Raw genomic sequence first — 18,339 nt, forward strand, 5'->3', positions numbered from 1 at the left:
TTTTTCCTTTTATAAGTCATCCTGTATGAGCTTATTCAAAAGTGTGGTAAGCAAAGCATCTCTCTTCTCAGCCCTGCTCTCTTCCCTCATTCTCCTTTGTTCTTCCCTGTCCCTCCAAGTCTGTTCAAGCATCAACCTCTCCCTCTCCAGCTTCTCCATGGTATTCCTCCATTCCTGATCAAACCTCTGCCGTTCCTGAGCTCTTCTATCCATAATCTCCCACCAATGGGCCTCTAATTGTTGCTGCTGCTGCAGGAATTCATGGAGTAGGTCATGAATGCTATTAGCTGGTCTAGATTTGTCGGGCGCGGTTCGGGTTTGCTGTTGCAGAGTGGTTCTCTCGGCCTTCTTCTTCTTGCTTCGTGTCAGTTTCTCTTCCTCGCTGTCTTCTTCGTCTTCCTCATCGTCATCTGAGAACTCGTCGGATGATCTATCAGCGCTAAGCCTCTTCAATTTCTTCTTTGAGTGAAGGGCGCCGGATTCAGATTCGAGAAGGAGGCGCTGCATGTTTCTGGCACGTTCTGTGAACAAAGCATGCAGTTCTTCAAAGAAGGGGCATTGCCTTCCACTTTCAGCATCGGCTGTCTCTTTACCCTAGAGAATATTGAAGTATATAAAAGCATTCGGTTATGAATTTTTGGTTATTTTAACGTCCCAGCTGGGAAGGGGAACCAATAAACATTTAAGTTATCCATGTCATTGCTGAGATATCATCATGAAAATTCAGATTTAGTGAATCATGGAGATGAAAAATCATAAATATTATTTGACATGATAGATTAAAATTTTGATTAAATCTTAATAAATATTTGGCAAATATTTTTAAGATTTAGGAATTAAATGGGGAAGAAGAACTTGTATAATAAAAAGAAGTGTGTGGAACTCTTGAATCATATTTCCCTCTAAAAAATCATGCTTTACTAAAATTTGGTATTTAGTCCAAAACAGGAGGAAAATGGGATTAAGATGATAGTAGGACTTGCATGACTCAAAAAAACTGTTCAGCAAGATTGACCCTAAATCCTAGATAAATCTTGCAACCAAACAGCACCTCAATAATTTTGATGAAGTCAATCAAAGATGCAAAATAGCATGGAATTAGCACCTCTTATTCACATAAAATAGTGAAGAACCAAGTTAGGTTGTTTAAAAATGAACAACTATGCAGAGAAAATGCAATAACAATATCATCTTTATTTTATCAAGATTCATGTAAAAATCTTGAGGCATAAGGAAGAAGTCCAAAACCTACTGAAGAAGCACTTGGAAGGATTAAGCCACAGTATGTGTTTTAGAGAGTGTCAAGCATCTCCTTAAGCCATCATATACGAGTTTTATTTTTTTACAAGCAAGTAGTCTACATACACTTCAATGTTTCAACCTTTTGTTCTTTGAAGACATCATCCATCATTCGCTAGTAGGTCATCATAACATTCTTAAACATGAGCAGCATGATGTTGTAGCAGTATGGGTAATCATCCATGATAAAGGTTGTCTTCATGTAGTCAACAGAAAACATCTTTATCTGATGATAGCCTAAGGCTTCGTTTGGGACGGCTTTCGTATTGCTTCTTAAAGCAGGTTCTTAGTAAAAAAATTAAAATTTTATACTATAAAGTTGCTTTAAGAAGCAGTTAAAAAGCTTTCTCAAACGAAGCTTAAGATGTATCTAAAAAGCTCATAAAAAATAATCAGAGTTAAACAAAGCATCAATTCAAATAAGCAAGCAGATGTCTTTCAAACAACTATGATTAAGATTGGTGAAATCAAAATGCATTCTTCATTTTACATTTGACATATGCCCCATAGCAATATTAGAGATCCAATATTAGTATTAGACTTCAAATAGACACTCGGCTTCCAATAGCTTATGCACCTCAGCATTAATAGGCTCTGCCAGACTAGTGGCAACTTGGCTTCCGTGGTGTTTGATTGGGTGAGCTGTTCATTCAATATTTAATTTATGTGAATGTTGATGTTAACAACAAGCATGCCAATAGCTAACTATTTGAAGATGTCAAAACTCTATTCCAAGCGATCGACAAGAGTAGATTGATACTCAGCATCGAATTTAACCTTAACATGGATAGAACAACTTGGATAGTTAATAGAGATGGTGACTTCTTCTTCAACTTCCTCTATGGTTTCGAGGGCAACTACTTGTTCAATTTTCGAATTAAAAACTTCATGAACAGACCCCATCGTCTTCAAATAATATGCTCAGTAGTGCACTAAACCTCCCTAGACAATGAAAATGCATCATTGTACAGAAAAATTCACAATGATGCGATTGGCCAAGAAGATCACTCATAACATTTTAAGAAGAGACTGATTGAACATTGCATTGTAGCATATCATGAAGTCTAACCTAGCAATGAATTATTTTCTATAATCCCCCCAAGTGATCGACAGAGCAATCATTCCTACTGGTTCTCATCGTACCCTAGAGAAGTCTTAGAGGAGTCTAACAATGGGAGACAACTAATAAGGATGGATCAATGTATATTTAATCGAAAACACATTTAAAGATAATGTTTATTTGTCAATCAAAATGTTGTCAATTTAATAGATGGCAATCAATACAATGACTACGATGGCATCACTGTATGTGTTCCCAAAGGTTTGTTGATAGTTGATCAACAACTAAAAACGTGTTTGGAACCTCAAAAGCACAAGAACAAGTAGCAGAGAAAACCTCTCTTGACCAAACTCCTTTACGACTTGGTTGTTTTAACGCCTCGATTCTAATGCCGTCAATAATCATTAAAACTCCTGCAATATGCATTCCTTGAACTAGGATAGTTGGCTGTCCTAAACTACTAGTGCCTTGTTGGACAATTAACCAAAATCAACAAGGACAAATTATTTTGTCTTCTCAGCACAAATTGGCTCTTCAACTAGATCCTTTAGGTGTCAAACAAATATATGTGTGCCATAACCCTTATCTTTGTGAAAAATACAACAACTGATAGGATATTATGTTGATAATATTAAACACATTGATAGCAGGCGCATATTCCTTATAATGAGTTGGGGAAAATTTTCGTTAGTGACAATCAAAAAGAAGTATAACTCTATCAAGCCCATTAAAGTGGCACGCTTTCCCTCTTAAGGGGTCTCGTAAAGTGACATTTCCATTTCTCTCATGCTGGCAGCTTCATGTTAGACATGTCGAGATGCTGGTGCGAATTATAGCGTGATTTACAAGGATGTATACATCGCATCTTGGAAGATTTTAAATCAAAAGTCTCACACATAGAACATGATGATATTCTTTATTATTAATGTGATTCTTAGCAAATTCCAGTAAATAATCAACAGTTGTGATGGCTTCATTCCAAGTGCGTCTCAGAAAGGGCCTTCTCAAAAGCCCAAGTCAATGTGAACCAAGCAACAATGGGTTAAAGATATTGAATCTCTAACATCTCATTTTGGAATAAGTCATGAACCGCCTAAGCGACTCATTTAGCCCTCGTCTCATGTTCAACAAAATTGAGTAATATACTATCATTTGAAGTTCACAAAAGATGTGATACTCTTAGGAGGTAAGCATGAAAACAATCCCCGTGATGCCTCATTGAAAGTGGTTAAGAGGAAATGACACTTAATCACATCATTAACAGAGCGAAGTGAGATTGTTGACTCAAACTGAGCAACATGATCAATGGGGTATGATTTCACCTTGTGAGAATTGAGTACAACCACAAAAATATCCAAAGAAAAATCATTAATTGGTTGAGCACCTACTCCATTCACTTGACAACTAGGCAATCAGGAACCTTGACAACACACTCCTAATTTCGTCATCTAAAGATGACAAAAATGTCATGTTGCAGAGTGCATCGACATCACCTAGACGACATTAGTAAATGTTTAACAGTGTCATGGAGGTGAAAATTGAATGAATCAATTCGATAACATTATGAATCATGCAAGTCAAACAATCCTAAATTCGATCAAGTTGTTTGGAGATTACAAAATCATTGTATTTCTCACTCTATAAGGATAACTCACGCATACTACGATGGCTCACATCATATTTGCTGGTGTTCTATATGTTCCATGCACACAACACTTGAAATGATGCTAGATCCAAAGCTATTTGAAGAAATCTGCCCACGCCTAATTGAGACTAGAGCAAATTGTTAGACCGGTCCAGGCGGGACCGGCTTACGGGCTAAATAGCAGAGCGTTTCCAACTATTGCGGATGCTGCGCGAGCCGCAAGTCTACGGGAACCATTTTAGGAAGGAATTTTGAGGAAGTTTAGGAGGGAAATTGAATGTATGGACTGTTTAGAGATTTCCTTTTGATTTGTATGCATTAAATACTTTGTTTTCCTAGAGTTAGGGCATCTTGAATTTGGCTGAAATTTGAGATCTCTTAGATTTAGGTTTTCTTTGGGCCGGCGTCTAGAGATTCGGGAGAGATCGATCCTCCTCTCGAATAGAGGATCAATTGCATCTTGCTAATTTTCGTTTCCCTTTCATCAAAAAAATACCAATTATCTACTTTTTTGTGATTTTGTGCGAATTTTTGTGGAGAATTCTAGTTGTTCTCCGTAGATTGATAGGAAATACTTAAGATCTACAAGTTTTTCCTATCAAATTATCAGAGCACGTCGATCGAAGGGGAACCAATGGTCGGAAGGAAAGTGAAAGTTTTGAAGGGAGAACTTGGGCAACTCAAAGCATATTTTGAGGAAAAAATTGCTGATTTTCAAAGTCATATTGCATCCATCAATGAAAAGATGGAGGAAAAGTTTGTCGAGATGGAAGACATGTTGAAGAAATTGCTTGAAGCCAAAATCAAATCGGTGACATCGGAAGCAAAGGAAACTACCGACGGCCATGGAAGAGATGGGAACCCTAACACGTCTAGGGGAAGGGAAAAGTCAGAAGTGGAGATCCTGGAGGGAGAAGACGGGATGCCTCCTCTAGAACCACTTTCTAGAGAGGAGATGAGCATTGGCTACGCAAGGAGTGTTGAATTTGTAAGGAGCTGATTTTGAAAGAAGAAGAAAGGATTTTGATGAATGGTTTGGATATGATCGCCGGAGAGAAGATCGTGACAATTGGGGAGCAACTCTACTTCGAGGAATGGGAGGTTATGAAGGATTTAGGGGAAATGGGTGTGACCCGAGGGTGAGAAAACTAAAGATGTCAATCTTTGAGGGGGAGGATATGCACGGGTGGATCTACAAGGTAGAAAGATATTTCGTCGTCAATGGGATGATAGAGGAGGAGAGACTGGCGGCGGCGGGCCTATGTTTAGAAGGGAAGGCTTTGTTTTGGTATCAATTGAGGGACATGCGACGACCCATACAGAGTTGGAGAGAGTTCAAGGATTGTTTGGTAGAACGTTTCCAAACTAGCAGGGGATGAGACTTCTACGAGCAGTTTTTTGCCTTGACACAAGAGGGTTCAGTGATGGAGTACCATGAGAAATTCGAGTACCTTGCTAGCCGATTGGACTGTCTTTCTGAGACAGTGCTAGAGGGAAACTTCATGAAGGGATTGACACCAGAGATCTGAACAGCGGTTAGAGTAATAAGACATCGTGACTTGGGAGAGACTATGGAGCTAGCTCAATTGGTAGAAGAACAGAGGCACCTGGAGGGAGAGACGGGAGGCGGCGGCTGAGGAGGCTCGTACAGGATGACCACCACCTTATTGAAATCTAAGGAGCCAACATCGGATACTCTTCGAGGGACTTCGAAGGAAAATACTGCAGGAAGAAGAACTGGGAACAACTTCAAGAAGCTTGCAAAGACAGAATTACAGAAGAAGAGGGTGAAGTGGCTTTGTTTGATATGTGACGAGAGGTATACGCCAGGGCATAGGTGTAAGGACCAAACTATTCATGTTCTTACCGTTTGTGATGAAAAAGGAATGAGAGTGTCGTCTTTCCACCTTGTGGATCTTTGAGAGGGGAGTATTGTTAGACTGATCCATCTTTAGGAGGGGAGTATTGTTAGACTGGTCCAGCCGATCCAGGCAAGACCGGATTACGGGAGAAACAACGGAGCTTTTCTGCCTCTGCGGATGCCACGTGAGCCGCAAGTCCACGGGAGCCGTTCTAGGAAGGAATTTAGAGGAGGTTTAGAAGGGAAATTGAATGTAGGGACTTTAGATATTTCCTTTTGATTTGTATGTATTAAATACTTTGTTTTCCTAGGGTTATGGCATATTGAATTTGGCTGAAATTTGAGATCTCTTAGATTTAGGTTTTCTTTGGACTCTAGCGCATCTAGAGATTTGTGAGAGATCGATCCTCCTCTCGAATAGATGATCAATTGTATCTTGCTATTTTCCGTTTCCCTTTCATAAAAAATACAAATTATCTATTGTTTTTTGTGATTTTGTGCGGATTTTTGTGAAGAATTCTCATTGTTTTCCGAAGATTGATAGGAAATACTTGAGATCTAAAAGTGTTTCCTATCACAAAATCAAGAGAGGTGAAACAAGAAGAGTGCGTCGATTCAAATTTAAGCATGTGATAAATCAAAATTGGGAGGTGTTTGATTGAACCTTTTAATAAAAAAAAGGCAACTCAACTTCGACAAAAGAGATCGTGAGAGAAAGAAAACTGTCCATATTTGTCTAAAAAGCATGTATTTTAAGATATATGCGTCCAATACTTGATCCTCTATTTATTGGTGAGGATCAAAGTTGGCACTATAGAAGAAAATACAATCATTAAGAGAGCCAAGCACCTTGATGAAGCCCATTATGTAGCAAACGTGAGGTTGATTCCCCTATAGTGGAAACTTGTCAAGTTAAGCCTAGAGGAAAATAAGTTTCTCTAACAGGCAGACAATTTCCATTGTAAATGATTGCCTACCAAGTTTGTTTTAGCTAAACTTCTGAGTTTGTCAGCTGACTTTATTCACTGGGCACTATGAATAGGATAGGCGTTCAGAAAGCTTTGGATGACTTCTAAATTAAGCAGGTTTTATCTAGATCCACGTTAAACCTATAGGACTCCAGTTTAAAGTTCAACAATTTGTGCGCCATAGTCTGGGGCCTCAACACGCTAACTTGATCAACCAAACCCAGGCAAATATGGGCATAGAACACCGCTAACCATTCTCTTATAGTTCTATCAGCCTTTTCCAAGCCTAAACAACTTTCCCGGCCAACATCCAAACAAGCATATATCCAATCCCAGTAAATTCATATACAGAAATACAAAGAAGCAAGAAAAAACTCAGAGCAACTCAACTCAAACTAAAATCAAATCATCGCAGCCAATTTTTAACAAAAAATGGAAAAAAAAAATTGTGATTAGAACAAGAGAAAAAAGAGACATCTTACTTTGTATCGATTGACAAGGTTCTTCCACTTGCACTTGCACTGTTCGGACGTCCGGCGATAACCTTTCTCCCTCATCCGCAACGCCACAGCCTCCCACACCGTCTTGTTCCGACGCGACACCGTGAAGTCCCTCTCCAGATCAGCTCTAATTGCTATCAACTCCCTAGTCTCCTGCTGACCCCACTGCGGCACCTTCTCTTCCTTACCCCTCTGTCCTCCACCACCCAACCCACCACCGCCGCTCGTCCCAACAAGCTCCCCCGCCGCCGGCATCATCTGCAGATGAAAAGTCGACACCATCCCCATCCTCCCCCCGAGGGCATCTCCCTCCCCTCCACCGCCCATCATCATCCGTTCCAACCCTAACCCCACCGTCACCCCTTCCGATGTCTTCTCCAGCAAACGAAAAAAATGTAAATCTAATTGGGAATTCGATTCAGACATCGAAGACAGGATCTCTTTTATAGCTCCGCCGGAGTCCACAATTGCTGCTATACTTTCATTAAATCACAAAAATGCCACTTGTCCTTCTAATACTTACCGCGGTAGCGGGGAAGAGCGACAGACCCGCAAGTAAAGGGGTTCTGGTACGGTCGGCCGCATAGAAACTAGTGTGAATAAAAGAGCCGCGTGGCGCCGACTTACACGATTTAATCGCCGCCGTTAAAACGGTCGTTCACGAAATCAATTTCTTTTTGCTGCGTGCCGTCCGATTTTTGGGTGTGAAATCATGTTGTAGTCAAATAATTGACCAAAATGTAAAACAAAATAAAGAAAGAAAGCACTTTGCTAAATATTAATCATATTTTTTTATAAAATGTACTTAACAAAGATTCCATCATATTATCAAAGAAAAATTCAATCAATATTTATAATTCAAAATTCGAATAATATGTGCACACAATCTTAGTATCTTACTATCACATATTCACATTACTCAAAAATATTTCATTATTTACATTCATAACCTCCAAAACTATCACAAAATCAACCAACTTAATTATGACTCAAAAACTAAAGCAATATTTTCTTCAAGAAGAAATTCCATTTGCATGGAATGAGTGTAAGCCACTCCATTCCTCCTCTCCAATATCTCCTACCAACAATTCTTTCTCTTCAATTTAGCTCTGAAACAAATGGTTCCAAATTTAGATCTTCTCTTTCTTTCCCTTCTCCATGGCTCCCTTATTGCCTTCATATTACTTCTCATCATTTCAGTTCTCTTAGTTTGTCTTCTCTTCGCTTCCATTCTTCTTCTTCTTGCTATCATATTCATGGAAGCTTTCTGCAAATTTCAGTCATTTTCATGGCTTATTGGTTCCTTGAGAGACAATCTCAAGTTGGGATTAGTGTTGTTTTTGTGTATTGTGATTGATAGATTTATCAGTGCTAAGTCAGGCCTTATTCAATAGCTTGGCTTAATTGTTCTTTAAATTCTCATTTTTTTTATTTGTTAAGATCAGTGCATATTATTTATTGAAATAATAAGATTGATTGGAGATTTTTTTTCTTATGTTTTTTTCTTCTTTTATTGACTTTCCATGCTTGATTTGACTTCGGAGATAAAAAGAAGAAAGTATTAGGAAATTTGACTTTATATGCTAATTATTTTTTTTTTATGAAATATGTTTGAAAGTTCTTTTTGAAAGAAATTATAGCTTCATTTGGGATGTCTTTTTTATTGCTTCATAAAGCGGCTTTTTAGTACATAAATTTTATTTTTTTACTAAAACAACATCTTTAAGAAGCATGAAGAAAGTCGTCCCTAACAAAGCCTATCTCATCTTGCATAAGTAAGAAGCAGAAATAAAGTTGTCCCAAACAAAGCATAAGTTTGCTGTAATTGAATTTGATTTGAATAAAAAATTTGGCTTGGATCGGACTCAAATCTTTTTTGAATTAGGGATATTTAGAGCTTTGTTTAATTTGATATTATTAGAAACTAATAAATCAAAATTTATAAATGCAATGAAGTCATAAATAATGAAACTAATGATTGATGATTGACACAACTTTTTAGGTGTGTTTGGCACAACTTTTTAGTTACTTTGTTTTTCAAATCAGAATGACAATTTCGTTTGATTACTATTTTTTTATTATATTTAAATAAATTATGCTGCGAAATTATTTTTTAAAATAAAAATAATTAAGTTACTTTCTTCTTAGCAACATACAACAAACTTTATAAAACTTTCCGTTGTCTTAAATCACAATGTGATATTGCTGAAAAGAGTAATCATAGGACCAACAATATGTGAACGAAGTTCTCATCGGCGAAGGCTGATGAGACCGCCAAATATGAGGAGTTTAGCGATGGGATTATAATAGAGAGGGCGAGTAGAGTATTATTTCTCATGTTATTTAAAAAATTTAGTGTTATATGAGTAAAAAATAAATTTTAGAGTTAAATAAATATATAGATAGAATTATTTTAATTGTTATATACTTATATATGTAAATATCCCTAATAAATATTGTAGCCGGTATTACCCTATTCAAAAGAAAGATGGGAGGGAAAGGAGCCGTTGGCAAGCTCATGGAGCTGCATCCATGAACCAAATAAAGCAAATCCAAGCACACGCCCTCCACCGCGGCGCCGACCAGACAAGCCTCCTTCTCGACCTAATCCTCCGCATCCCCGATTTCTCCTACGCCCGTCGCCTCCTTGATGCCCTCACCTTCCCTCCCTCCACCTTCCTCTGCAACAAGCTCCTCCGCGCCTACTCCGCCTCCGACGTTAACTTCCACCATTGCATCACCCTCTTCTCCTCAATGTGCCGCCAACGCTGTTGTAGACCAAACCTCCATTCCTTCACCTTTGCGGTCTCGGCCTGCACCACCTCCTCCAGTCCTTTCCACGGCCGTGCACTCCATGCTCTTATCTTCAAGTTCGGTTTTTTACCAGACGCCTTTGTTTTCACTTCTCTTCTTCATATGTATTCCAAGACCAGTCATCTCCCTTCCGCACGTAAGCTGTTCGATGAAATGTCCCACCGAGATATCGCAACCTGGAACTCCATGATCACCGGGTACGCAAAGAGTGGCGATGTTAATAGTGCAAGGAAGCTGTTTGAGGACATGCCTGCGAGGAATGTGATCTCGTGGACCTCGATGATTTCTGGATATTCCCAGAATGAGATGTATGAGGAGTCCATTGAAATGTTTCTAAGGATGTGGGAAATGGGTGAGGTGAGGCCGAACGAGGTGACCTTGACCAGTATTCTCCCAGCTTGTGCTCATGTTGGAGCCATGTATTTGGGTGAGAAGATTGAAGCTTTTGTGAGGGAGAATAATCTTTTAAGCAATGTGTTTGTGGGAAGCGCATTGGTGGAGATGTATGCTAAATGTGGTAATATTGATAAAGCAATGGCGGTTTTCCGAGAAGTTGGGGAGCAGAGGAATATTTGCTCCTGGAATTCGATGATTATGGGTTTAGCTGTACATGGGAGGTGGAAAGATAGTCTTCAACTCTTCCATGAGATGAAGGTATGTTTGCTTTATTTGCAACCTACAGTACTTGCTTCGGTTGATGAATAACCTTCAATGGTGTGACTTGTGATCATTAAGAGTTGAATATCCCTACTAATGGATTCAACCAATTAATGGTAATGGGTTCCATAAGATTGGTAATTATTCTAAATTTATGAGCGGATGGTCACTTTGGGTTACTTCTACAATTGTGCTATTTCCCTTGAAACAATTTGTTATGGACTTAATTATGCATTTGGGATAGTTTTATAGATTTTCTTTGCAGGATATAGCATAGTTTATTTGGCTACAACTTATTTGTTGTTTTACAAAAGTTTTTGATGAAAAAGAGCTTCTCATAATAAAAAAATGCTATAATGTGACAATTATAAAAAGTTCATTCAATCTTTTTTTCGAAAGAAAAAATTTATAATAACAACAACAATTTTTAAAACTCATTTTTTTTTGACAGTAGCTTCACACTTAGTCTTATAGATAGTTGCAGCCATCCTAAATGAACTCCTAGTTGCTTTAACACGGCCTGTTATCTATGTAAGCAACCAATATCACGTGACCACGATGCCTGCCCTCTGACCGCAGCAGCTCCACTTCCCCTGACTGGTGGCAGGCCGCCGAGATCCTAACGGAAAGAATATTCTGCTCATCATCTTCTCTATAAGAGAAACACTGTAGCTCAGCTGAAATTTTAAGAAAGACGAAAAGCTTTCTTGAGCCTCTCTGCTTCCTCTTCGCTCTGTAGCTAACCTTTGCTTGCAGGTTTTTCACAATCTAAAGAGTTTAAAATATGTTCCAAGCGAAATTTCAATCTTTGAACTTGAATTCATAAATTTTAGAAATTGTTATAGAGCTAATATTAAATGGGCATGCATTAAGTATTCTTTTACAAACAAGAGCTTTAATTTATACCACAAAATATAGCATATCATTGGTGTCATCATGGGTGGATTCAACATGGGGGCACGTGCTAAATTTGCTCTTAATTGTAATTTTCTTTGGAATAAAGATGATAGAACATTGTTACCTTCCTCTCTGATGTATTTGTTAAGAGAAGATATGCATTTAGGATTGCATCATCTTTAGGTGCATTATTTGTACTTTTTTTTCTGCTTTTTAATGAAATGCTATTTGCACTCTTTTAAGGATACGGTCCACCCCATTTAGTGTCTAATTAGGTGAGACTCAACCCACCCATTTGCTTCTCTTTATTTATGATTACGTATTAAGAAAATAGTAGAAATTGATGCATGCAGAGTTGGAGCTTAAAACGTTTGTGAAACAAAATTTCATTGACTCATAAAAATTATTTGAGAAGCCAATGCCAACTTGTGACCGATGTTGTGTCAGCTGTTATTGAGGTCATCCCTTTCAAAAATTTTAGAGGAGTTTTGCCTTTTATGTGATTAAGGCTTCGTTTGGGATAACTTTCTTATTGTTTCTTAAAACAGTTTTATGGTATAAAAATTTTAATTTTTGCACTAAAAGCTGCTTTAAGAAGAAGTAAAAAAGCCGTCCCAAACGAAGCCTAAGTTATGTCCTACTTCATATAAAAAGTCTAAATTCACCCTAAGTGCCGCATTCACTATTCAACAAGAAACATAAAGACCAAATTTTTATGTGATACAGTCCACCCCACCCTTAATAAACAATGAAGTCGAAATAATTATTTCTTCTTCGGATAGTTATGATATTAAGATTAGTTTTAAACATGTATCTTTTGCCTGTACTTATGCTAAATTGTTTAAACATTGCCTTAATGACAGAAAAAGGGTATCAGACCTGTAGACATAACATTTACTGGTGTTCTCATGGCTTGCACTCATGGAGGATTAGTGGAAGAAGGGAAGCGACTCTTTCAGCATATGGAGAAAGAACTTCTCATCTCCCCAAAGATCCAACACTATGGCTGCTTGGTTGATCTTCTAGGACGTGCAGGATATCTAAATGAAGCCTATGACCTCATAAAAAGAATGCCAATGGAACCAGATGCTGCTATATGGGGAGCTCTGCTTGGAGCTTGCAGTTTCCATAGAAACGCAGAGCTCGCAGAAATAGCTGCAGAGTTCCTTTTCAAGCTGGAGCCCTGGAATCCAGGTAACTATGTTATTCTTGCCAATATTTATGCGTCTGTGGGGTGCTGGGACTGTGTTGCTACAGTTTGGAAGCTAATGAAAGGGAGAGAGAAGAAGAAGGAGGCAGCCTATAGTCTGATTGAATTGGCTGGAAATATGTACAAGTTCTTAGTAGAAGATCAATCACACCCAAAATCTAAGGAAATATATACATTGCTAGATGAAATTTATATCATTATGGGATTAATTGGTGCAGATTCAGGTACTAATATACAAAGTGATTTCTATTGATTATGGTCTCAATTAGAAACTAATGGACAGGGTGCTAGAAGAGGTTGGAATTTGTATTCAATTAATTGTGCTTGTCAATAATATGATTAATAATTTCGGCTTTGTTTGGGACGGCTTTCTTACTGCTTCTTAAGACAGCTTTGTAGTACAAAAATTACTAAAATATGTCTTAAGAAGTGTAAAAAAGCCGTCTCAAATGAAGCCTGAGTATGTTGGCATCATAGAAAATTTTATCTTTGAGATCACTAATCTTAGTACACACAAATCTCAAAGCTTTTTAAGACGGTCCGATTGATTCATGAATTTTCTCAGTTTGGCCAAATTGCTGACCAAATAAGATCGGAATAGCATGACAACCCCCATATAAAGCTCTACCAAACTGCTCCAACTAAATATTTTCCGAACAACATAAGCAAAGCTGATGATCAGGAGAGGCACAAGGAACTAAAGCACTTTGATCAGATAATTTGAGGATTCGTTTGGCATGGCTTTTTTATTATTTCTTAAAACAGCATTTTTAGTATAAAATTTTTAATTTTTTAGTAGAAAGCAGCTTTAAGAAACAATAAAAAAGCTGTCCCAAACAAGACCTGAACCACCACTTCCTTCACTGCTTTGATTAGTGGTTCAGAGAGTCGAAACCAGGATAAATTTGCTGTGACTGTTAATCCATCACCGTCACCGATGTAATACATAGGCATTCTATCTCTACCGGTTCTGCTGCGGCCAACAAATACTGATCTCTAAAGATGAAGTGAAACTAATAAAATCTATCCAAAATATTTTCAAATAACAAAATAAGATTTTGAGATATGATTATTATCATTTTAAAAAATTATTATTACCTAATTAACTTTTGAAAATTTGAAATTTTATGTCTCATAAGACATGAAATTAGTCAAATATGTTTGTTGATATTTTCTTGAAAAAAAATGTTTGGAATTTTTTTTGGATTAAAATGCCCTTCTCATATCTATATATTCGCAGTTCAGGAGGAATAACTTCAATATATATAATCAAAAAATTATCTTAATCGAGCACGAATCTCAACACAAAATCAAGTTGAAAATTTCAAAAATTAAATCAAAGACCATATGAACTCCTATTTTAGCAAACTTACGGTTGAACTGAACTTCTCAAAAATATGAATCCAATGACACCAAATTCTACCCAATCAGAGCTCAAATAGGTCCAAATCAAAGACCCGAAGCGTATTTGGAATGTTCAATTCATAATTTGGATTACCAAAGAATTTCCAAACGTGACATGCTTATAGTTGAATATAGCGGCTTGACCAGACGAATCTAATGAGCCCAAGATTGTCAAATTATGATATCATTAAAACATTCAAATGTCCAGTAAACGATTCATGATTAAGGGAATTAACACCGGCTGTCCATTCAAACCACTCAATGTATCCATAATCTTCCTTCTATTTATTTGTCACGACATTGTCAAAAAACTATAAATAGACCTCTCATTTCTGATGAGAGGGGATCCAAGTAAGAAGAGAAGGAAGAAAAAAATGGAAGTTCTCTTGTCACCAGACTACTGCTCGACTGTCGTCGGACTTCCACCTAACACTCGATTGATGCGTAACTTCTGCCCGACTGTCGATTGATGTCGGACTTACGCCAGATGGTAAATTGAAATTGAATTTTCGCCCGATCAGTAAACATCAAAAGATTTTCAATCTCCACTCGTAACTGAATTTCAACCTGACGGTTGATTATTGTAATATGATTGTCATTAATTTCAGGAATGCAGAGGCCTCATATAAGTAGGCCAAAATGAAATAAAAAAGAAATAACATAAATGCCGTTCCGAGCTACATAAGCGACTCAATGCCCACAGAGGCAAACTAGGAAACAAGAAATACAAGCATAAAATAAAAATGCAAATAAATCAGAAGTAGAGGCTCTGGATTGTAGCCGTCGATCTGCGTCTCCTGCGATGATACACGTGTCGAAATCTGATGTCCTCATCACATATATCATCATGCAATAACATTTTTTTTTTATTTCTTTTCACTTTAATTTTTGAGTGAAAATTTCAATAAAATGCTTACCACAATTAATGCATCTTTTCATTAATATATTTAATCTTCTGGATATTCCTATAAGTGTGAGAAAACTCACTTGGTTCAATAAGAGAAGCAAGGAAAATTTTGCAGAACTAGATCATTTTCTTCTTTCTGCTTATTGTGAGGAACTTTTTCTTATTTTTGGCCAAACTTTCAAATCTAATCATACACCCTCAAGATCTCATATTTTACGATTTGAGGATGGATGATTTCTAAAGGAAGGTTTTAAAGAGATTAATACAAATTGGTAGATTGGTTTTTCATGTGAAAGAAATGATATTAAAAGATTGGTCATGAGGCTTAGACTTCTTCGGAAAAGGCTCAAAAAATGAAAAAAAAAAAATACATTTCTCAATTCCAAAAAAAAAAAAAAGGTTTATTTTCTCTAATAAACTTGAAATCATCGAGGCTAAAGTAGAAAATGACCTTTGCAGTTTTCAGGATATAGAAGATTATCAGAAAGGTAAGAAGTAAATTTTTAATAACATGAAATAAAGGGATAGTTATTGACATCAGAGAGCTAATGTTAATAGACATTCAGAAAGATAATAGTTCATTCTTTCATAAATCAGCTAGATGTAGAAGTAGAATTTCATTCAACAACAACAACATCAAGCCAGACTCCCACTATGTGGGGTCGGCTACATGAATCCTTTTTCGTCATTGTCATGCTAAAAGTCAAATTCTCATTTAAATCTAATAAAGAAATATCATTTCTAATATTTTCTAACCAAGTCTTTTTAGGTCTACCTCTAACTTTATTTAACATAAGTAAAATCTAATACCTCAACTTTCCTAACCGGGTCATTGGAAGGCCTCCATTTAATGTGACCAAACCATCTAAGGCGACTCTCTCTAATCTTATCTTCCACTGGAGCTATTCCAACTTTTTCACGCATATGCTCGCTTTGTATCCTATCTCTAAGGGTAAAACCACTCATACACCTAAGCATCCTCATCTCTACAACACTTAACTTAGCATTATGCTTCTCTTATAATGACCAACATTTGTCACCATAAAGCATTGCAGGTCTCACCACCATCTTAAAGAATTTACCCTTAAGTTTGAGAGGTACTTTTCTATCGCACAACAAGCCCGATGCATTCCTCCACTTCAACCATCCAACTTGAATTCTACTAATAAAATCTCCATCTATTTCACCATCACTCTGAACAATAAATCCAACATATCTAAAACACGTACTCTTATTAATGACTTGATCGCCCAAAGTCACAATCCTCACTAGATCTATTGCTACTAAAATTACACTATATATATTCAGTTTTAGATCTTATTAAAATTAATAAAATTATTCTCACTCATCAGAAGAATATTTTTAAGGAGTTTAAAACTTCAAAAGTTTCTTACTTATCCCAAGCCAGATAATTTTCCTCAACATCAATAAGCTATCATAGCTCTTACTCTATTGATCTTCCGTTCTCTGCTGAGATGAGGAAAGTTTAAGCTACAAATTCTCATTGGGTAAATTAAATCCACCGTCATCATCGGTAGGGGTGTCAATTTTTGACACGACCCGAAACACGACCCAAAAAAATTCGGGATTTGGTCAACCCGAACCCGAAACGTGTCGGGTTCGGGTTGAACAAATTAACTCGTTCTAAAAATCGGGTCGGGTTCGGGTTGACCCAGCAACCCGAAATTGACCCGAAAGTCACACGAAAACTCATATTTGACCCGAAAACCCAAGATTGACCCTTTTTTACCCAATTTTGACCCGAAAATCGAATATTGACCTGATTTTGACCCAAAAATTAGCAATTTTAGCTCAAATTCAGGTCATTCGTGTCGGGTCGGGTTGACCCGGACCCGAATCGGGTCAGGTTCGGGACTGGAAATCTGACCCGTTTTTAAAAACGGGTCGGGTTCAGGTTGACCCGAACAGTGCCGGGTCAGTTCCGGGTTCGACCCGAACCCGACCCGCTGACCCGAATTGACACCCCTAATAATCGGCTCTTTGCCTGATGTTCGTCGTCGGTCCTTTACTTCGTATAAGTCATCATCGGCTTCTCGCTTGACTGCTACTTGCAACGCACACTCGAACTCTCTCCTTTGGCTCTACACTCGGTCGTTGCCTGCTAATGAGCTTTAACTTGATCGTCCATCGCCGACAAACTTTCGCTCAAATGGCGTTGAAATTTGCCTCATCTACTCATCACTTCTGGTTCTCCTTCAGGACACTATCACCGCCAGATCTTCTCAAATCACCCTCGCATACAAGCAGCAATTGATCTTCTTCCATCAAGGGTTGTCTATTAAGAAGATAGCCTCCCATCGCGACTTTTTCTACACAAGAGAGGGGCACTGAAGCTTGATAAGGGAATACCGCCTATCTACGACAGTGGAATGTCTCCAATGCAAGAACAAGAGGAGAAGAAATCCCCTAACTTCTACACAAGAGGAGGGGTGCTAAGTCGAGCAGAAAAAATTTCCCACTAAAAAATAGCGGAAAGCCTCAAATGTTAGAAAGCCATAGGGGGAGAAGAAATCCCCTAACTCCTGCACAAGAGGAGGGGCGCTAAGTCGAGCAGGAAAAATTTTCCACTCAAAAATAGCGGAAAGCCTCCACTGTTAGAAAGCCAGAGGGGGGAAGAAATCTCTTAACTTCTGCACAAGAGGAGGGGCGCTAATTCTAGCAGGGGAAATTTTCCACTCAAAAATAGCGAAAAGTCTCCACTGTCAGAAAGCCAGAGGGGTGGGGGGAAGAAATCCCCTAACTTCTGCATAAGAGGAGGGGCACTAAGTCGAGCAAGAAAAATTTCCCACTCAAAAATAGCAGAAAGCCTCCACTGTTAGAAAGCCCTGAGGGGGGAAGAAATCCCCTAACTTCTGCACAAAAGGAGGGGCGCTAATTCGAGCATGAGAAATTTCCCACTCAAAATTAGCGGAAAGCCTCAACTGTCAGAGACCAAGAGGGACAAGAAGAGAATGGGCAAATTTTCTAAAGGCCTTAAGGGTCTATTTATACTTTTTTGTAAAGAGAAATGGAAGTTTCTAGAGTTCTCAAGAAATTTCAATTTTTTTTTAATTATTTCGGAATTTTTAGGAATTTTTTTTCGGATTTTTTCGAATT

General features: G+C 37.8%; 2 protein-coding genes across 2 annotated transcripts; one reads left to right on the forward strand and one right to left on the reverse strand.

The window, feature by feature from the left end:
- Positions 1-6: 6 nt before the first annotated feature.
- LOC110101745 (trihelix transcription factor GT-3b) lies at positions 7-7,723 on the reverse strand. Its single transcript, XM_020829783.2, has 2 exons — positions 7,316-7,723; positions 7-594 (listed from the first exon to the last, which is right to left on the reverse strand). Exons 1-2 carry the CDS (start codon positions 7,664-7,666, stop codon positions 10-12), a joined length of 936 nt encoding a protein of 311 aa, XP_020685442.1. The 5' UTR covers positions 7,667-7,723; the 3' UTR covers positions 7-9.
- A 2,091-nt stretch (positions 7,724-9,814) lies between these two features.
- LOC110101744 (pentatricopeptide repeat-containing protein At5g08510) lies at positions 9,815-13,326 on the forward strand. Its single transcript, XM_020829782.2, has 2 exons — positions 9,815-10,801; positions 12,565-13,326. Exons 1-2 carry the CDS (start codon positions 9,866-9,868, stop codon positions 13,162-13,164), a joined length of 1,536 nt encoding a protein of 511 aa, XP_020685441.1. The 5' UTR covers positions 9,815-9,865; the 3' UTR covers positions 13,165-13,326.
- The last annotated feature ends 5,013 nt before the right edge of the window (positions 13,327-18,339 follow it).

This window comes from Dendrobium catenatum, unplaced genomic scaffold, assembly GCF_001605985.2.
Source record: "Dendrobium catenatum unplaced genomic scaffold, ASM160598v2 fragScaff_scaffold_772, whole genome shotgun sequence".
Lineage (NCBI taxonomy): Eukaryota > Viridiplantae > Streptophyta > Magnoliopsida > Asparagales > Orchidaceae > Dendrobium > Dendrobium catenatum.

What these genes read in the sequence shown, in the direction of transcription:
- LOC110101745 (XM_020829783.2), bottom strand. Translation starts at nt 7,666, where the DNA reads ATGATGATGGGCGGTGGAGGGGAGGGAGATGCCCTCGGGGGGAGGATG. An exon ending in ACCTTGTCAATCGATACAAA is followed by an intron (nt 595 to 7,315) that starts GTAAGATGTCTC and finishes AATATTCTCTAG; the next exon opens with GGTAAAGAGACAGCCGATGC.
- LOC110101744 (XM_020829782.2), top strand. Translation starts at nt 9,866, where the DNA reads ATGAACCAAATAAAGCAAATCCAAGCACACGCCCTCCACCGCGGCGCC. An exon ending in AACTCTTCCATGAGATGAAG is followed by an intron (nt 10,802 to 12,564) that starts GTATGTTTGCTT and finishes CCTTAATGACAG; the next exon opens with AAAAAGGGTATCAGACCTGT.